General features: G+C 31.5%; 1 protein-coding gene and 1 long non-coding RNA gene across 6 annotated transcripts in view; one reads left to right on the top strand and one right to left on the bottom strand.

Annotated features, from left to right (window-relative positions):
- The window catches only part of NBEA (neurobeachin), a 360491-nt gene that overhangs the window by 156444 nt on the left and 185687 nt on the right, over positions 1–18360 (bottom strand). For all 5 annotated transcript variants that reach the window (XM_087721296.1, XM_087721298.1, XM_087721299.1 and 2 more), the window contains 2 exons: positions 14105–14229; positions 1550–1693 (listed from right to left, as the gene is read on the bottom strand). In XM_087721296.1, the coding sequence (XP_087577422.1) occupies positions 1550–1693; positions 14105–14229 (269 nt within the window). The remainder of the gene's footprint in view (positions 1–1549; positions 1694–14104; positions 14230–18360) is intronic.
- On the top strand, positions 5804–17370 carry LOC148044339 (uncharacterized). The gene is made up of 3 exons (XR_015697469.1): positions 5804–5892; positions 9424–9540; positions 16687–17370. It is a non-coding gene; the product is annotated as an uncharacterized LOC148044339 (long non-coding RNA).

Raw genomic sequence — 18360 nt, 5'->3', positions numbered from 1 at the left:
TCACAACTGATGAAGTTTCTTGGATGAGAAATGAAACATTTTGTTCTTCTACCTCAAGGGGAAAAAACAGCCCAGTTGCCCTTTAAAACAACAACAACAACAACCACTTCTGAGACATACTTACATCATTAGAAAATAAAAAAATAATGCCCTAAACAAAGTCTGGTCATTTCACATACAGCTATCAGTCTTGTGCTACTTCTATTGCATTTTTATATTCCCACGTAAGTGTTCTAATATCCTTGAGGTTTTGGTAGATGATGATGGGTGAGAAAGAATTAGAACAGAATAAAAAATAGTACTTCAGCCTGGATCCTGATCTCACAGTCATCTTTCCTATTTCCTTGTTCTGTTTATTTTTTAAGTGAGAAAGAAACAAATCAATAATTATGGAAAAGGAAAGAAAATAGTGAACTGTCTAATTTCTCATGGATATAGAAGGAAAATCCTGGAGGGATAGGATAGAATGGTTATTTCCTCCAAAAGGAAGGTGCAAATTGAAAGAAAATGCTACAAAATTGTTTTCTGGGGAAAGAACTGAACCAAAAGATAAATCATCTCAGTTTCTCACATCATTTTGGATACTGAAATGATATGTAAGAATGATCTTGGGAGACTGGGAGAAGACATATTGCCCAGAGAATGGGTAGATAAAAGGAAGCTTAGCCGTACCTGCCGTGTGAGAAGAATGAGAGAGTCAGAAGGCACCCTCACTAAGTTACTGGCTATAATGGTGATGGCAGGAGAATTGTACTTTCAGACTTCTGTTAGTATATTTTTACAATAAATAGAATTAGTTTATATAGCCATGATTTCCATCTGCTGTACCTGATAAGGCTGACATCAACCGTGCAAGTCTGAAAGTATAATTCTGCTGCCTTCTCCTTTGCAAGATGAGAAGTTAGGGAGAGTCCTTTTTGAACCTCCCACTCTGTTCATATACAGGTCTGGGCTATGCTACCTCTTATCTGACTGTTCCCTAGGCAACATCTCTTTGGATGATCTTACAAGGTCATTGCCACATACTATTATGGGTACACATATGGAAGCAACCTATTTTTAAGCTAAAAGGATAATGAAGGGTTAAAAATCATGGGTTGCAGAGTTGTGCATTTAAATAAAATATAAGAAATAAAATGTAATACTGTTATTGTCTTAATTGTCCTCCTATAATTAACATATAATTACAGGTCTATGTAGCAATAGTAACTTGGAAAGAAACAAAACATTTAAAACAGATTTTCCATGAAAATATTTTAAAGTATTAATGGTGAGATTGGCCTATCTATTATTCTAATATGTAGCAATCTTATTTTTGGGCTAAATAAAGCTCAATACAATATGTGTATAATGACTGTAATGATTAGTGACCAGATTCAGTAGAACATATTACACTAATCAATATTTTAAATAGCAGCTGTACCACATTCTATGGGCCACAAAACTTTTCTAAAATATAGGAGATAGATAACAACTTTCTTCTTGCCAAAAATTGAACGTTTAGATCAAGTTTTCTAATTAGATCTGTATTAAGAATATTTTTTGATACCTGCAAGATTATCAATCTCCTTCTCTTGCAGCAGACTGACGGCATCATCATCCCCTTCTAGCATGAGTTCAGTTTCAGCATTTTGGTTGACAACTGCTTGACTTCGAAAGGTTTTCTTTGATTTTATCACATCTTCTTCAGTTCCTATAAAATAAACATTGTTTTCATTCAACATTTCAGTTTAGTCTAAATGTCCATTAAATGTTTTCAAATACAAAATTAATTTGTACTTTAAAATATATTTTCAAACCTTTACAAAAAACAGATGTCATGTTTTAGACAAAGGCAAGTTAGGATTATTGGGTTAATATTATGTAAACTTCAAAATAAAAGATATAACCTTTAAAAAATGAAAGTATCACACTAACTGATAAGGCACATTTGCTAGACATACACTAGTCATTCGGTTGAATTTGGTCAATGTGTAGTTTAACAATTTATATAAATCTTTTTGAAATTAATTGTATTTTATAATATGAAATATACAATTTTTAAAGAATTGCTTGAGTCCTTTAGTATGATAGAAACTACCAGGTTTTTTTTTGGTCATTCTCCATCATTTAGTTTGCCACAATGTAATAAACATTTATCTAAATGAAAGTGTGGAACACTGAAAGCTGCCCTTCAATCAACGTATCCTTTACAAATTAGAATTCCATTTATCAAAATTACAGAAAGAACTATAATGTCACAGGGGGCTGGCTCATTACAAGGCTTATAAACACTGTTCTTACAAAGAAATGGTTTAACACCTAACAAATCAAACATTGATTGGGCACAGAATTTATTTGAGATCATCTATCTTCAGAAAACATACTATACTGAATGGAATTTTTGGTCTCACTACACATTAATCAAAAAAATTAACAAGCAGCTTTTATAAAACACTGTATTACTTTGTATCCTGAAATACAAAATATGTTCTGAACATATTTGTTACGGATATTCTAGTTATATAAGTCTAAAGAGGTATATAAACATTCTCAAAAGACAGATCAATATTTTTCTCCTTCAAAACAGAAGGTCACAGAATCAGTTTAAAAATGCCTTTGCATTGAATTATGCATAGCTAATAATACTAACACTGAACATGATATAATAAAGGCCAACATTATTGTGACTATTTAGCATTTTTATAATTAAGCATTCAGATTAAAAATTGATATTACTTTTGGTGAAGATAATCTGCGTGATGAGGCAACCAATAAAAAATAAATAAATATGTATATGCATATGTATATATGGATCTTATCATTAACATTTTATGAAAGGATACTACTAATAATAAGGTTCTTTGATTATGATCAATTATACTAGTATTTTAAGGTTTTTGGACCTTTATTTTTATTTCAATAAACATTGGCTACAATCCTAATTGCATTTTGGAATAGTTATTGGGTTTATCTACTGTAATTTTTCCTTTTTTTCCTTTTTAATCTTTAAATATAGCAAGAATCTTGACTATTCAATATTTAAATTGGATATACATTTAAATGTTGAAAAATATATCAAATAATACACATTGTTATTTAATTGATATAAAGTAGTCAGCATTAATACATTAACAAGTCTTGGGATTTATAAAATAATTTCATCATTTTACAACTTTATTCTAATACATGGCATAAATTCCTCTACATTTTTTATATATACTATTTAGAATGTAGTTATTGTGTTCCACATTCAATATTTAATCAAAAATATTTTAAGCACATCATAATTTTGTAATATAGGCTTGCCTTCTGAATTTTGATACTAATGGCAATATTTTGGTAATTTTTTATTCCAGGCCACAAGCCTTAAATGTTTTCGTGTTTTCAGAATTTAGACTGTCACAGATAAAGGAAAAAAAAGATCACTTATATTTTCATTCTAAATTTGGTATACTTAAATTATTGCAAATGCATGTTCATTTTAATTTACTCTGCCTTAATATCTGATCTGTATTCTTTTTTAGGAACTCAGGAGAGGACATTCAAATTTTCTGTTAAATATATGAATTTAAGGGAAATTCTGAAATTATTATTTTTTGTATGTATCAATAAAGACATTTCTTGGTCTTTTGGAAAATTGCATGCAACTTTAGAGATACTTTTTTTTCCCCTTGTCCTAACTTGCCTTTTTTTAACATTTTAAATTTCCAAATAACAATATATGATTTTTCTAATGTTTTTGTGTCAGATATAATAGAATACAACACTCTACTACCATTGCCATGATTAATTAAGGTTTAGGCCATATTGGCCTAGCCAAATTTTATCAGAGAATTTTTATTATGTTATTTGCTGAAGACTACAACTGTATTAATTCAGCATAAATGTAGATACTCATAAATGTATATATTATAAATGATAGGTACAGTAAAAGACACAAAAATAACGGATGGAAAATATACCATAGTATGGATCAAAATTAAATTTATTAGGAAATCATAGTAGAGAGAAATAATATGATACACACGATATGTTTCGAAGTGCTGCACATCTTGTACTAAATATATTAACAGAATTAGCCCTATGAAAAATGTAGTTGGATCATGGAAGAGTTTTTAAATATATATATATATATATTTCCACACCTTGGCTTATGACTTAAAGATACTAAAGACACTCACTTGGATCAAAAAGAAGAGTATACTAAATAATTCCATTGATAAAATACATGAAGTATGAACTCATGTTATAAGCACCATCTACCTACTAACATTTTTTTAAAAAAATGAAAAGTATAATTTTATATACTTAATCAGGAAGAAAATCACTATTATTTTTTAATAAAGTAACAAGAATAGAATAATTCTGATACATTGAAATAAAAGGTATTATTAGTAGGTAGAACATAATAATATATTTATGGGCCACCCATCTTGTCTAGAGGTGACTTAAAAGTATGTCGAGTAGTAAACCAAAACTCTTATGAAACCAAACAAAACTGGCCATTCATTAAATGCAATAAGAATTCTTTCCTTGGTGCCTGTATATGTCTGCATTTTCCCCTCCTCTTTTCCTTTCTATGCACACATTTCATAAAGCATGAGAAAACAACCATAAAATTTTAAAAAAGAGTTTTTTTAAAAAAAAGCATTTGACATATCAATGTTGATTTGGGTAACATCCATATTTTCTTCTCAAATGTCACTTAAACTTGTAAATTCTCATTTAGATTCTTCAGGTCACAGCTGGTTCTAGGTATGCAAGCTAGACATCAAAGATTACCTGCTGTGTCCATAACTATTAGAAGTCAGTTCAAGGCTACTGGAATAAATGCACAGACAGTATGTGGCTGATTTTAGAAACGAGTAGACTGAAGAGCCCCCCCCCCCAAAAAAAAAATTCACATCCAAAACTAAGTCAAACACACAACTCAGTTCAAACAAACTACTCAACATCATAACTCATTAACATCTATTTGATTTTAGTCACTAATTTCATTTTAAGGGTAAAGTGGATATAAAAATACAGTTAGTTTAGAAGCTGTGATACTAACCAAAAGAGAATTCTGCTTCTTTCAGAATTCATTCCACAGCTTACTTCAGTGAATTATAGATAAGGCAATTTATGCAGTGATTTTTCTTTCATCTTTGAAGAGGGCTGGCAGAATGGAAAGTTAACTCATTTTAGTGTTACCTAAATGTACTGGCAGGAAATTCTAATGTTTCCAAACATCTGGAAATCAGCTTCATGGGGTGATTTCTTTTCTTAAAGAATGCTTTTTCTTATATTTTACAGCTTTGTATGGCTTCTAAAACTGTGTCAATATAACTAAAGTTATATTATATTGTTTTAACAATAAAACAATGTGCTCAAGTAAAAAAAAAAAATACACAATAAAAATGTAAGGTGAAACTTTCGTCTTGCTTCTTTTTGAAATTACTTAGTCAGTGTGCAACTTTCACTATTATTGTCTGAAGTTCTTATGTGATCATAAATAGTCTCTTTTAAAATCCCATTATTTCACTACCTGATAAAGTACAAATTCTTTTCTAAGCAATATTATTTTTTGGTTTATTTATTATTGTATTGCTCTATAAGGTAAGTGTAAAATAAAGATATTCAAAATATAATCATATGATTGCAGCATACTATCAGGCTGAATCAGAGGAATATGGCAAGAAGGCATTTGAATTTGTTCACAACTGTGTGTGTCATAAACTAAAAATTTTCTGGCCTGATTCCTGCCAAGCACATCATTATTCTGTCTGGTATTAGCAAAAAAGCAAAGGGTAACTTGCTAACGGAGTCATATGATCTAAGAATACACCAGAAGAAGGTACCAACCTTATAGAACTACTGTATCTACAAGTACTATCAGGATGTAAGATCCCAGTTTGATGCACTTCACTAGTAAGTTCTTTATAAATTCTCAATTATATCTGAAGTTCTCCTTAGCTCCGTTCTACCCGAAATTCTAGAGGTCCTATTTGCATGGTTCTTGAGCTGCAATCTGAAATACATTCTGAACCTCTCTGCCAGTTTAGCAGTATTGTATTACTGTGATGAGTAATAATTAAAACATCAAGGTGTTTAAAATAAAATAATTGCTTTTCAGAAGTATTTAACATAAGAACTTAAAATAGCTTATGAAGGTGATGGTTAAATTTTACCTAATGATTTTATAATGCATTTGTTAATATGCCTATCTTATTTTTTACTCAAAACCATTCTGAAATAATAATTGTCCATAATAGATTGAACTGAATTTTGATTGAACTCCTACAGTTTCTAATGTCTTTTGATTTTTAAATAACTCTCTATAAAATTCTTCCTCTAACAAAAAATGTAAGATGTTGCTGTTTTTTACTCTCTGTATTAGAATATCAGTAAATAAAACATTACAACTCAATTTGGTAAAGTGGCAGAAAATAAAAACAATTTCGTAAAAAGTTTCATGCAACAGTTTTGTTCAGATGTGGACATTAAAGTATATTATTATTTATCATTTCTTGAGTGCTTTTTCTTCTGCATTAACTGTAAAAGGTGATGCCGTACAATAAAATATGATCGCCAGTTAAAGAAAACAGTGGTAAATTAAGTAAGAAAATACTTTGATTTATTTCCTATTCTAAATCTGTAATTCCATATTTTGTTCTCAATATAATCTGATGTCAAAAGGACGTGCAAAAGAAGGACAGTTTCTCATTTGTCTTTCCCATAAGATATATTAAGATGCATGACTGTCCTGTAATCATCACAACTAATAAACTATCTTTGATAGTTTTATACTTTGTGACTTTTGGGTATTTTTAAAAAACCTGCTAAATTTCAGAATTGAGACTGTGATATTAGTTAACCCTGCACTATTAATATCACTAATTTATTACTGATTATCACTTATTTATCAATATTATTGCAAGCATTGTTCTTTAACAAAATTTCACATCCATCCCTCACTTTTTATATGTTTGTTTGAAACAAAACAATATTTTTTAAAATTAAGAGTTCATACTAAAATACAAGCTAAAAAGAAGTAGAAAAAAAGAACAAAATCTTATATTTTATACTTATCAATGGTCAAAGGTTTATGCTAATGATTCATAACCAAAATATAGTGATTATGTTACCTAGTTTGGGTACCGAAAGATCTGCCAGAAAACAAACAAGCTTAGAAGGAGCCCTCATAGAGAATATAAGTTATTATTGTAAGATATCAAGAATTTCTGCCATAGTAACATAAATAATAAATCCTTTGATTAATAGAAAATTGCTTTTCTAAAAGAGATAGCTCACACATTACTGACACGATTTCTTGACATTTGCAATAATAGCCCTTTTCCAATTTCTTAATATAATTTTTTTCTGACACTCCCCCCCTCCCAATTCTTGATGCAACCACACTTTCCAATAAACAGTCACATTCCAACATCTTGGTATATAATTGATCATTATATTAACATCTTTAACATTTAAAGGTTTCTGCATAAATTTAGGGAGTCCAATGTATCCTAAATACAATGTTTTATAGATCTCAGTCTGTAGATACTATCTCAGCATTTTTAAGAACCTGAGGCCATTGCTATGGTTTTATATATATTTCAGTTCTTTAGTCCATGTTTGAAATAGCTCATATATGTCTATTTAAAAAATATATATTCTTGAGCCCAACAGAAGAGAACATATCTAGTTCAGGGATGAACTATGGTGTTCTTGGTATTTGGTTCAATTTTTTTTTATACTTCAACTTACTTATTTCCATATATCTGGAAATATTATGGATATATAAAATACCAAATGTTTAATATAATCAGAAGAAATCACAACCATCATAGCCTCTAAAATGTTCAGGTTCATATAACACTTTTTTTTTTTGCTGAGACTTTGTGAAAACTGTATCACATGCCGAATTACCAAAAGAAGTTGATTTATTTTGAAATAGGTTTTTAAAGAAAGTGAGTTAGCGTATTGCTAGGACTCTACAAGGTTCCAATGAAATTATATTTACTAGAAGAGGTCTATTTGCCATTTAATACAGTATATAAGAAAAATTGCAATTTAAAGAGAGAGAACGAGAGAACGAGAGAGAGAGAGAGAGAGAGAGAGAGAGAGAGAAGAGAGAGAGAGAGAGAGAGAGAGAGAGAGAGAGAGAGAGAGAGAGAGAGAGAGAGAGAGAGAGAGAGAGAGAGAGAGAATATCCTATTATAGAATCTAAAATTAAAAACTAAAGGTAATTATTGTAGGTGACATTCCAGAATTTAAGAATAAATATTGGGTTCAAATTATTTTAAAAAGTATTTAATTTATATGCTATGTAAAAAAAAATACAACATCTAAAAATGTTGGATGTTATCTTATTCTTAAGTGTTTAGTTACATAAGGAAAGTTAGTACCATAATGGTTGGACAGATAAAAACATATGACCTTATATGTTGCAATTATCAATAAAAATCTCCCAAGTGGCATGTTTGGATAATTTGACCCATATTATACATATCTTTAATTTATCTTATCTTAAGCTATGAGAGTGCTGCCTTATAACACAGACTGGTAAATGAGATGGTGGCTACTTGTGATTTGGTGCCACTCTAGTGTAAAAAAATATACGGGAAAAATAATAAGCTGCAAAAAACTATTTCAATAATGATTGCCCTGAAATATATTTTGCAAAGAGCAGTCATAACCAAGTTTTTCCCTAAATAAAACAAATAGCTACTGCTCAGGAGAAAAGGACATCAAGGACACTTGCAAGAAAGAATTGGATCAATATTAAAGTGATTTTCATTTCATGCTTCCCCAACTCCAGTAAGCTGACAATATACTCTGATTATGTGAACTGTCTGTGAGTAACATAGAAAAGGTTATTAGAGGAGGAGGTGGAAATGGAATGCACTTTTTATATTGACAGTTTTGCTAATAGAGTGTACTGGCTTTCAAATCCATGCAGCATTTTCACTATTTAATTTTCACAACATTTTCTTCCTTCATCTAAATATAAGTTTAAAATGTAACTTTATCAGAAATCTGGTTTATTCGGAAAGGCAAAAAAAACCCTTATTAAATGTTTATACTGAGAGAGTTATTTCCAAAATAACCCCAAATATGTTATTGAATATATAATAGCCAATTAAAATACATTTGCAAATTATGCAATCACAACATAATATAGCAAACAAAATTCTTTGAAAAATAATGATAAAATTTATTTTAAGGAAAATGTTAATTGTAAGTAAACTCAAATTATTTCAAACCTAAGGGAGGAAGGTACTTTTATACCCTCCCACATCATTTCCCCCCAGTTGCCACTTTTCTATTTGGTACTTAGTGGCACCAATACAATACCAAACCCAACCTAAACAAATTTAGAAACAAAAATAAATAATAGGAAGGTTTTTAAGCAAAGCAGATTTACATGCTTTTCTCATTTTCATTGCTTCCTTTAAGATCATCTTTATTAGATTGAAAAATAAATGAGACTGATGAAACCTGGATGCCTTCTGAAGACAATGCATGGTAAAAAAAGAGAATCGGCTAGAACATCATCCCCCATGGATAAATGTGGTAAGGACCAGCAGGGGACTGCCTTTCACTTTCATCCTTGGACCATTTATTTTTCACTCCAATCCCAGTTAAGGGAATTACTTCATTAGTTTACAAACAGATGTGAAGATGAATATCCAGAGTCAGAATCTGGGTTAGGGTATTGAGTAACCAAGTCCCTAAACAACACCTCAGTTCAGCCGTTCCATCTAATTCCTCTATCCCAGCACAAAACACCTCCAAAAGCATGTAATTGTACAGAAAAAGCAATACTGCAAATTTTCTTTCCAAAGGTTTGAGTTTTAAAGAAGTTTGTGAGTCTGGATTTGCATGCTTTGAGATTCGTACGGGCATCATGTTAAGCTTGGTCAAGCAATCACTCAGTCAGTTATATAAACAGTTCTCTACAGGGTTCAGGATGATTTTGTAAACTGCCTGTGGCAATAACAAAACCATATAATTAACAAAACTACTATGTAATATGAAATACAGTATAATGAAAAGAGAATTGAATGTGGAATGGTACTTTAATGGTACGTTCTGTACAAAATATGTTATATAAACAACTGAAATTTCAAATAGTTGAATGAAAATGAATAAACCTAATGCTGTTTAGTTTTCAGGTTCTCAAATTATCAGAAACATTTTCACTACATTTTAATGTGTTACGTCTTTAGGTAATATCTGCCATTCCTCCCTTGAGCAAGTATAAAATCCATAGAGAGAACTGTTATTTCCAAAAACTCCGGTATTCCTTGATCAGTTAGCATCATATTATTATTATTATATACTATGTGTTCACTATCAATACTGATTTAAGCCTGGATTAGTTAGAGAGTGCTCTTTTATTCATCAAGGTCATGTCTTGATGGCTATGCAAGCTTAGATAAATCAGGCATTAAGTAGATGCATCTCCGCAGAACCTAGAAATTCTCTCATCTGCAGACCTCAGCATATCTTGTTATTTATTGCCAAAGAATTGACTGATTAATTTTGTCATCTTTGCTCTGTGATTTTTTGCTCAGCTGAGGCTGCCTGCCCTTGTCTGCAATGCCTGATCAGACCTATTTAAGCTGATGCCTTTGATCACAGGCCCAGATGAGCTTGCTGACTTAGGCTCTGACTAAACATTTCTTGGCTGTGATATTTAATCACAACTCCCCCCCCCCTGCCCAGAATGATAACTGTCAGTCTATTCTATATAGAAACGTAAAGCAGTATTTATGCTACTATTTCCAAAATAAAATTAAAACAAAAAACCCTCACACATCCATATAATTCATTTTTTCCTTTTGTTGTTCCTACTATGAAGTTATTTGTGGACAGTGAATTATATTCTGTAACTTGCAACTTATGTATATAACGAAAATCAACGGCTTTGTCTACAGTACTTCTTATATGTGATTCTAGTAATAAAAAAGAGATATAAAATGATCAAAATAAAAGTGATGAAAAATCCCTAATGAAAGTTAAGCCCCCATGGAAAAAAAATGCTGTGCCTCCAGCTCTTTATTAATCACATTCCAGCACCAGAGGTTGAAAATACATCAAACTGCACCAAATCCTTTTTACATGACAACCTCATAAATTATTCAACTCATTAGTATCACCAGGAGGTATAAAAATAACATCAGTGTTAAGGATGTTTTCTTATACAGTTGCGTCAAGTAAAAGTTTTAATATTAAAATCCATAAGTAAAGCCTCCAAACTACCCCCCTTCCCTCCAATCAAGGTAAAATTTCTCTGGACTTAATCTCAGTGAAAGCTGTTTTAAATTCTTCTGGAAGACTGTTCTTAATTTTGATACTGAAAGCTTTAGAAAAAAAAAGGACTTTAAAATTGCAAAAGATAACATCTTTCCACTGTGATTTGTAATATAAACAGTAATGACACTATCTACATTTCTCCACATACATGGTATCATGGGAAGTAAACATTTTTTTTAAAAAAACCCTCCTTTTAAGCACAATAACAAACAGTTTCATTTTGGGGTTTTGGCACTTTGTGAATATACTTTTCTATGTATCTACATAAATGTGGCTTATTGCTCTTGCCCTCTGTTAGTTTCAGATTACAAATAAGCAAGACTGATTGTAGTAACCTAGACAGAGCATACGACAGCAATTTGTATTGAGAGATCCCTTTTTAATTGTCATGGCATGATGGGTCAGACGTGGCTATTTATACAAGGGGGCATATACATATGTACCATATTTTTCGAAGTATAAGATGCTCCGGAGTATAAGACACTCCGGAGTATAAGATACACCTTAGTTTTTGGAAGGAAAATAAAAAAAATTCTGCCTCTGCCTACCAGCATCCATGGTATTCATATATGGTATATGATATATGGTAACAAGGTCATCCAATGAATAGACATAGCAACTAAGTCAGCCAATGAGGACTATTTGGATTCCGAAAGAGACAGGAAGGACCCTGGCTATGTTTTGCTTGTATTTATTGCTACCTTGGAAAACCTGCTTTTGGTAATATATTGTATATTATTATTATTTTGAATCCTGGTGAATCAGTTACTGTGCTTTCTGAATGTGATTGCTGCTGCAAACTCCGGCCAACCAGGTCAGCTTTAGCACTTATTGCAGCCTGATTCAGCACAGCTGATTGGCGGGTGGATCGGACTACCGGAATACCCCCAATCAGCTGCTCCAGGCTGCAGGGATTGCCACAGACCATCACTGTCTCCATGGTCTCTGATGGGGGTGGGTGAACCTACATTCAGTGTATAAGACACACTCAAATTTTCACCCTCTTTTTGGGGGGGGAAAGGTGCATCTTATACTCCGAAAAATACGGTATGTACACACACACACACACCAGAGAAGAGACAGAATTTAGTTCACTGGAGGAGGAAAGTTAAAATGTCTCCCATGCAGCAATCCTTATTAAAGTCATTGCTAAGGGTCAAGGGAAGAGAGGCTAAGAACAGCAGGATGCAGCTATATTGTCTATACCAATACTGTACTTCACACTAATCAGGAATTACTGTCCTTTTTTTTCCTATGGCATCTATTCCCTCTTGTTCTTTAACATAAATTACAAAAATAACAATGACATGAAATAAAATAAAATAGAGGTTGTATTTTAGGATGACCTGTAACATAATTTTACTTCCAGACTTCTTGGTTGAAGACATATCAAGATTAGTAAGAAATACAGCTTTGCAAGTCAAATGCTGTAAGGTTCATTCATCTTCTAATATCAAAAATTCCTGAATGAAAGTATGGAAAGTTGCTGCCAGTCAATGATGTATTATTGAAGTACACAGAGCAATCTGATCTATACATGGCATTCTAGAGAAGCAGTATCATAAAATCTCAGAATATACTATATAATATAAAATCTATAGAAAATGCTATATGCTATATAAACCTTTAAAATATTTTACTAATCTAAACAAATCTGAAACAGCACTTATACTGTTTCAATTATATTTTCAAAAGAGTTGAAACAAAGGGATCTGAAAACAACACTAACCATACTACAGAAATCAGAGAAAGACTTTAAATGTAGCAGCGTCCAAGAATTATAATTATGCAATCCTATATGCTACTCAAATATGAGTTCCATGAAATTTAGTCTGACATATCTCAGCACGAGTCATTCATTAAAAGCAAAATAAAAATTATTGATAAGAATTAAATTGTGGCACATAAACTAAGATTTCTATTATTAGGCCTATAGTTACCAAATAGTTTCTTCATTCTTTTTTCATATATTTGCTCTATTTCAGGGTTTTTTCTCTTTTCTGCAGTTTCCAACTTTTAGTCATTTTTTTATAAAGTTAAATCATATTAATCAGAGATCAAGAGAGTGTATATAAAATTACTAAATTACTAAACTTACATAATTCAACCAAACTACGGAGGTTAGTACTGTGGAATAAATTTCTGGAATAATTTACATAATAAATTCAATGAGATTATAAATTCTTTCATTTAAACTTGACTTATTAAATCTCTGATAGATGATTTGCTATTTGCAAATTTATTAGCTCACTCTGACAATGGAGCTTTTTATATATACATATAAGTCTCCATACACACTGCCAGCTTTAAGCAGTACAATAAGTCTCCCTCTTTAACTGAAAAATAAAAAAATACTTTTTAGAGCAGAGTGCTTTTCAGAAAGGTTATCTTATTCTCAATTTTTAGCTTCCAAGAATGGGCTTGTCTCTGTATTCTCTAAAATGAAAGAGACTTATAACACTGAGAAATGTGAAAGTCCTTTTATGTTTACCTTGTCAGAAAAAAAGCCTACCTCTTTCTTTGGATTCAATGAACCATATTTTTTCTAAAAATAACAGAATTATTATTGTATTTACAGTTTTCGTTTATGTGTATACATTATTATAATGTCCCCACTCCTGTATTTAAATATAATACAAACTGGACAAGCTTGAAAGCTACTGTTAACAATATTGAAATGTATTCAGCTATATAAGTAAATGCTAAATGTAAAAAAATAGAAAATACTATAACAAAAATGGACAGATTTCATTCAAACAGAGTTTAATAACAATTCCAACTGCATTTAGGACAGTAGGAATGTTACAGTGATACTGACCATATTCTCCAGCAGCTTTAAGCAATGCATCAGAATGGGTGGAGCCAAAAGCATTGCGAACAAACCGTCTCCGTCGGCGAAGATCATCTTCCCAGTAATCTAAGCGCCAAAAATCATGCAGTTGGCTAAAGAATAAAAAAATAAATAATAATCAGCATCTACATGTAAATTGTGTACCATTGATTAGAAAAAAAAGCCGTATAAAGTATATGTTTGTTTCAGTGATTACAAACAAACTACAAACAAATATATGAATTCTTAAAATAAGAATATTCAATAACTTCTTTCCTTTCATTTAAATATTCACGGATTCTGCCTCCCTATCTCAGAATGTTTTGCCTACTAAAAAAAAGCCATTAATCAGAAGAAGGCCATTAACAAATGCAGTATCAAATTACAAGTATTAATGACACAGCTTGCTTTTTTGTGTGTTTTTAAAAAGAACTGTAAATCATAGAGTGGACTAAGAGCAAATATTTTTCACTTTAATTACTACAATCCTTTAGAAAAGTAAACTTAAAAGTATAAAACACTGGCCACTTGAAATCTGTGGAGTTATGATTAAAATAATGCACTGAAATATTCATTGAACTAATTCCCCATTGCCCCAAGCAACCTGAGAAAATTGCAATTTTATTCATTATTAATAACACAGAATTAGAGCTGCAAAAATCCACCATGTGGTAATTGTATAGGTAAATTATTATTCTAACACCAACAGAGTCCTTGGATGATTTTATAGCTTCCAGCGAAAACAAGCCATTAACAACCATAGCCATGTTCATGTTACATTGCCTGTTTTACATTCAGAATCTATATTAAACTTCCACATAATGACTCAGAAACTATTGTTAATTTGCATGAAAATGCAAATATGTGCTTTCATTGGACAGAAAATTATTTTTTTCTTTAGTATACGTGAGACTTTCAAGAATCTCAAAATTAACAATTCAGCACTAAACCAAAATGCAAACAATTATTGTTTTGGATACTAGCATTTATTATGATGTTGATGGATGATCAAGTCATGATTGTACTCTTATTGGGTGACCATATAAAATCTTTAAATAAATAAATACTATTCTTTCAATGTGATATGGTCATTTTTCTCAGTAACTACCGGTACATGTTATTAAGGAAAATTAATTTGCTGAGATAAATAAAACAAGTTTATTTACATAATTGTACAGAGTAATTGGTAATAAGGGAATGGAAGGGTGCTTATTCCTCTTTTATACAAATGACCTTTAACCCAATGGCTTATATTTTTATAATTAGGCTGCAGAAAATGTTTGACCACATCCTGTGACTTTTGTATGAAGAAACTGGGGCCACAAGGTTAAATATACTTCCAACTGATGGTTCCTTCATACCTTACCTCCCCCACAAATGACTATGAAGTGAGAAACAGTGGAGCATCTGCTTCCATATTAACCTAACTATCATTTAAGATGACCTACTGCAATTCTCTTGAATATCCCACTGCTTTAGGGTTATGCTTAATAATACCACACAATAGAATTGTCTAATTACTGGCACACTCTATGTGAAACTTGCAAGATGTTCTATGTTGTTGTTGTTGTTATTGTTGTTATTTGCAAGAATTGTCTTGAAAACAAATCTGGAGCAAATGCATTTCATAGCCTGCACTACAATTGTTGAAATTCTACAAGATCAAGTGTCACAGTAATCTTTTTATTTATTTATCCATGTATTTCTTTTTTAAATATGTTCACAGTAACTAACTAACTATATATACATAGTTACAGATGTTCATTTTATTATGTTTACTTGAAATATAGATTACTCTGCTTTTTGAAAGTCCACATTTTGCTTTCACAGAGTGTAACCAGAAAGCCACTGCTTGCATGATTCTGATCTTTGTATATGTAAACATATCCCAGCATCTGATTAACTTTTCTAAGGACTTCATTGATACTATACTAAGTGCTAGTCTATGGCAGGTTTTTAACAGAATAGCAGAGTTGGAAGGGACCTAGTCCAACCCTCTGCTCAAGGAGGGGGACCCTATGTCAGTCCAGACAAGTGGCTGGCCAGTCTCTTCTTAAAAGCTTCCAGTGATGGAGCATCCTCAACTTTTGGATTGCTTGTTCCATTACTGTTGTTGGTTGATCCTAAAAGGCAGAAAATAAGTTTCATGGCAATATCTTCATTGTCAGTTTTAAGGCCGTTGTGTTGTTATTAGTTTGGTCTTTATATTTAATTTTTTTTCACTTTGCTCCTTGGTTTTCAAGACAATTTACTACAGCATGTCAGCTAACAAAGTAGTATCATAAATATAGCACAGTTTATTGATGTTTCTTTCTCCATTTTAAAAACCATCTTTTTCCAGTCCAGGTTCCTCAATATATATTCATAGCCCATAACTAAACTAAATTAAAATAAATTAAACTTATTGGGAGGCCATATAAAACTAAAATGTAAAATACAATAAATTTTTGCCAACTGGGAATCTTCAGCAAACCCACATGAGAGATGTCTTGAAAGTCTTTTCTTGTTTGATTTCATGTTCAGCATCTTTACACTGTTCTAATATTGTTTCTTGTGTTTTTCTTTACCAGCTCTATTTGGGATTTTTTTTTTTGTTTCTTCCTGAGGAATGAAGCTGTTTCCTTCACATATTCATCTATAACATTCATTCAGGACAGATACCCGGTAAAGAAAGAAAGGCACCTATCCAAAGCCTCATTGCAATATATCATTTTGCATAATATCACTTCCCAGAACATATTTTTATAGAGCATTTTGACCAGCCTCAAGGGCAAATTAAAATTATGGTTAAAGACTGCATTTACAGAGTCTTTCAATATTGGGTTGGAGGAAATAGATTATATTGGCATTTAAAATAAACACAAAGTTTATATTAAATATAATGCATGCAGAAAACAAGACAATGCCAATTCCTGAATATAAACCCAGATCAAACTCAGATATTGCATGATTGACATGGCAGATGAAACAATAATTCCCTGGTACACTGTATGTGCCTTCTGTCCCACATGATTATTCACTGTATTTCGAAAAGTGATAATTAATGCAAATTGATACTCAGCATGATGGAACTGGTACACTGACTTACATAAGACAAGAGAAATAGCCAATAAAATGTACATATTTTCAGGTATGAAAACAATGTTATGAATAAATAATATTTTTTTGGATTTTTCTTTATGCTTGTAAGATGCTTTCAAAGTCATTTGTGTGAGGTGATGTATGTAAATCATAAAAATAAATATAAGTTTGTCAATACCTATTCAAAATTATTAAAACATTTTAAAAGTTGTGAAACAAAATGTCATGATCCATTTTTTTTCAATTTAACCAAATCATTTATTTAAGAATCTTTGTAATTTATACTTAAAATTTCTAAATTCCTAGAGTATGACTTGAGAGATGGTATATATATTTCATAAATATGCCATCTCTCAAGATATATTCTAGGAATTTACAAGTATATGTAATGAAAGTAAAGGTAAAAGGAAATGTTTCCCTGTTTAGTTGTGTCTGACTCTAGAGCTCAGGGCTAATCTCTGTTTCTTGGCTGAGGGAGCCAGCATTGTCCTCTGGTCATGTGGCCAGGATGGCTATATGCCAAGCGTGCACTGTCACCTTCACACCAAAGTTGTACCTATTGCATTTGCATGCTTTCAAATTGCTAGGCAGGGAGGAGCTGGAGCAAGGAACAGGCGTTCCTCAATGTGTGGCACTCAGATCTTGAACCCAGACTGTCAGCTTCCCAGCTAACAAGTTCAGTGTTTTTAACCACTGAGCCATTGCACCTCCATAATAAAAGTACAGTAATAATAATATAATTTGATCTGCTTATTGAGATTAAAAGCTGTCCAAATTAGTATAGAGTTCTATGTTACTATACCGGGGAAGGAAAAACCAAGAACAGGAAGAAAAAAATCCCTATAACAATATAGGGTCAACCTGCCCAAGGAATTTTTGAAACCTGTGTTTTTAAGACTTATTTAGATGATAATAGAAACAGGGCCACACAGCCTTCATAGGGATATATTATATTTCACACAACAAGAATAACATAGAGAAGCTTGGTCTCTGAAATCCTACAAAATGACATCATTTTAAAGATGGAACTGAAACATGACTATTCTAATACATTTAGAAATTTTGTCCTATTTGTATTGTTATTTAAAGCCAAAGTTATAAGTATGTTGCTATGAAACCCAGTTGTGTGTCCAAAAGAACCCACAAGAATTAAATTTTTGTAT

This window comes from Thamnophis sirtalis, unplaced genomic scaffold (assembly GCF_051295495.1).
Source record: "Thamnophis sirtalis isolate CommonGarterSnake01/CBP01778 unplaced genomic scaffold, rThaSir2_p1.2 scaffold_8, whole genome shotgun sequence".
In the NCBI taxonomy this organism is placed as follows: domain Eukaryota; kingdom Metazoa; phylum Chordata; class Lepidosauria; order Squamata; family Natricidae; genus Thamnophis; species Thamnophis sirtalis.
Note: the sequence above shows the minus strand (reverse complement) of the source record. Positions and strands in the feature narration are given on the sequence as shown.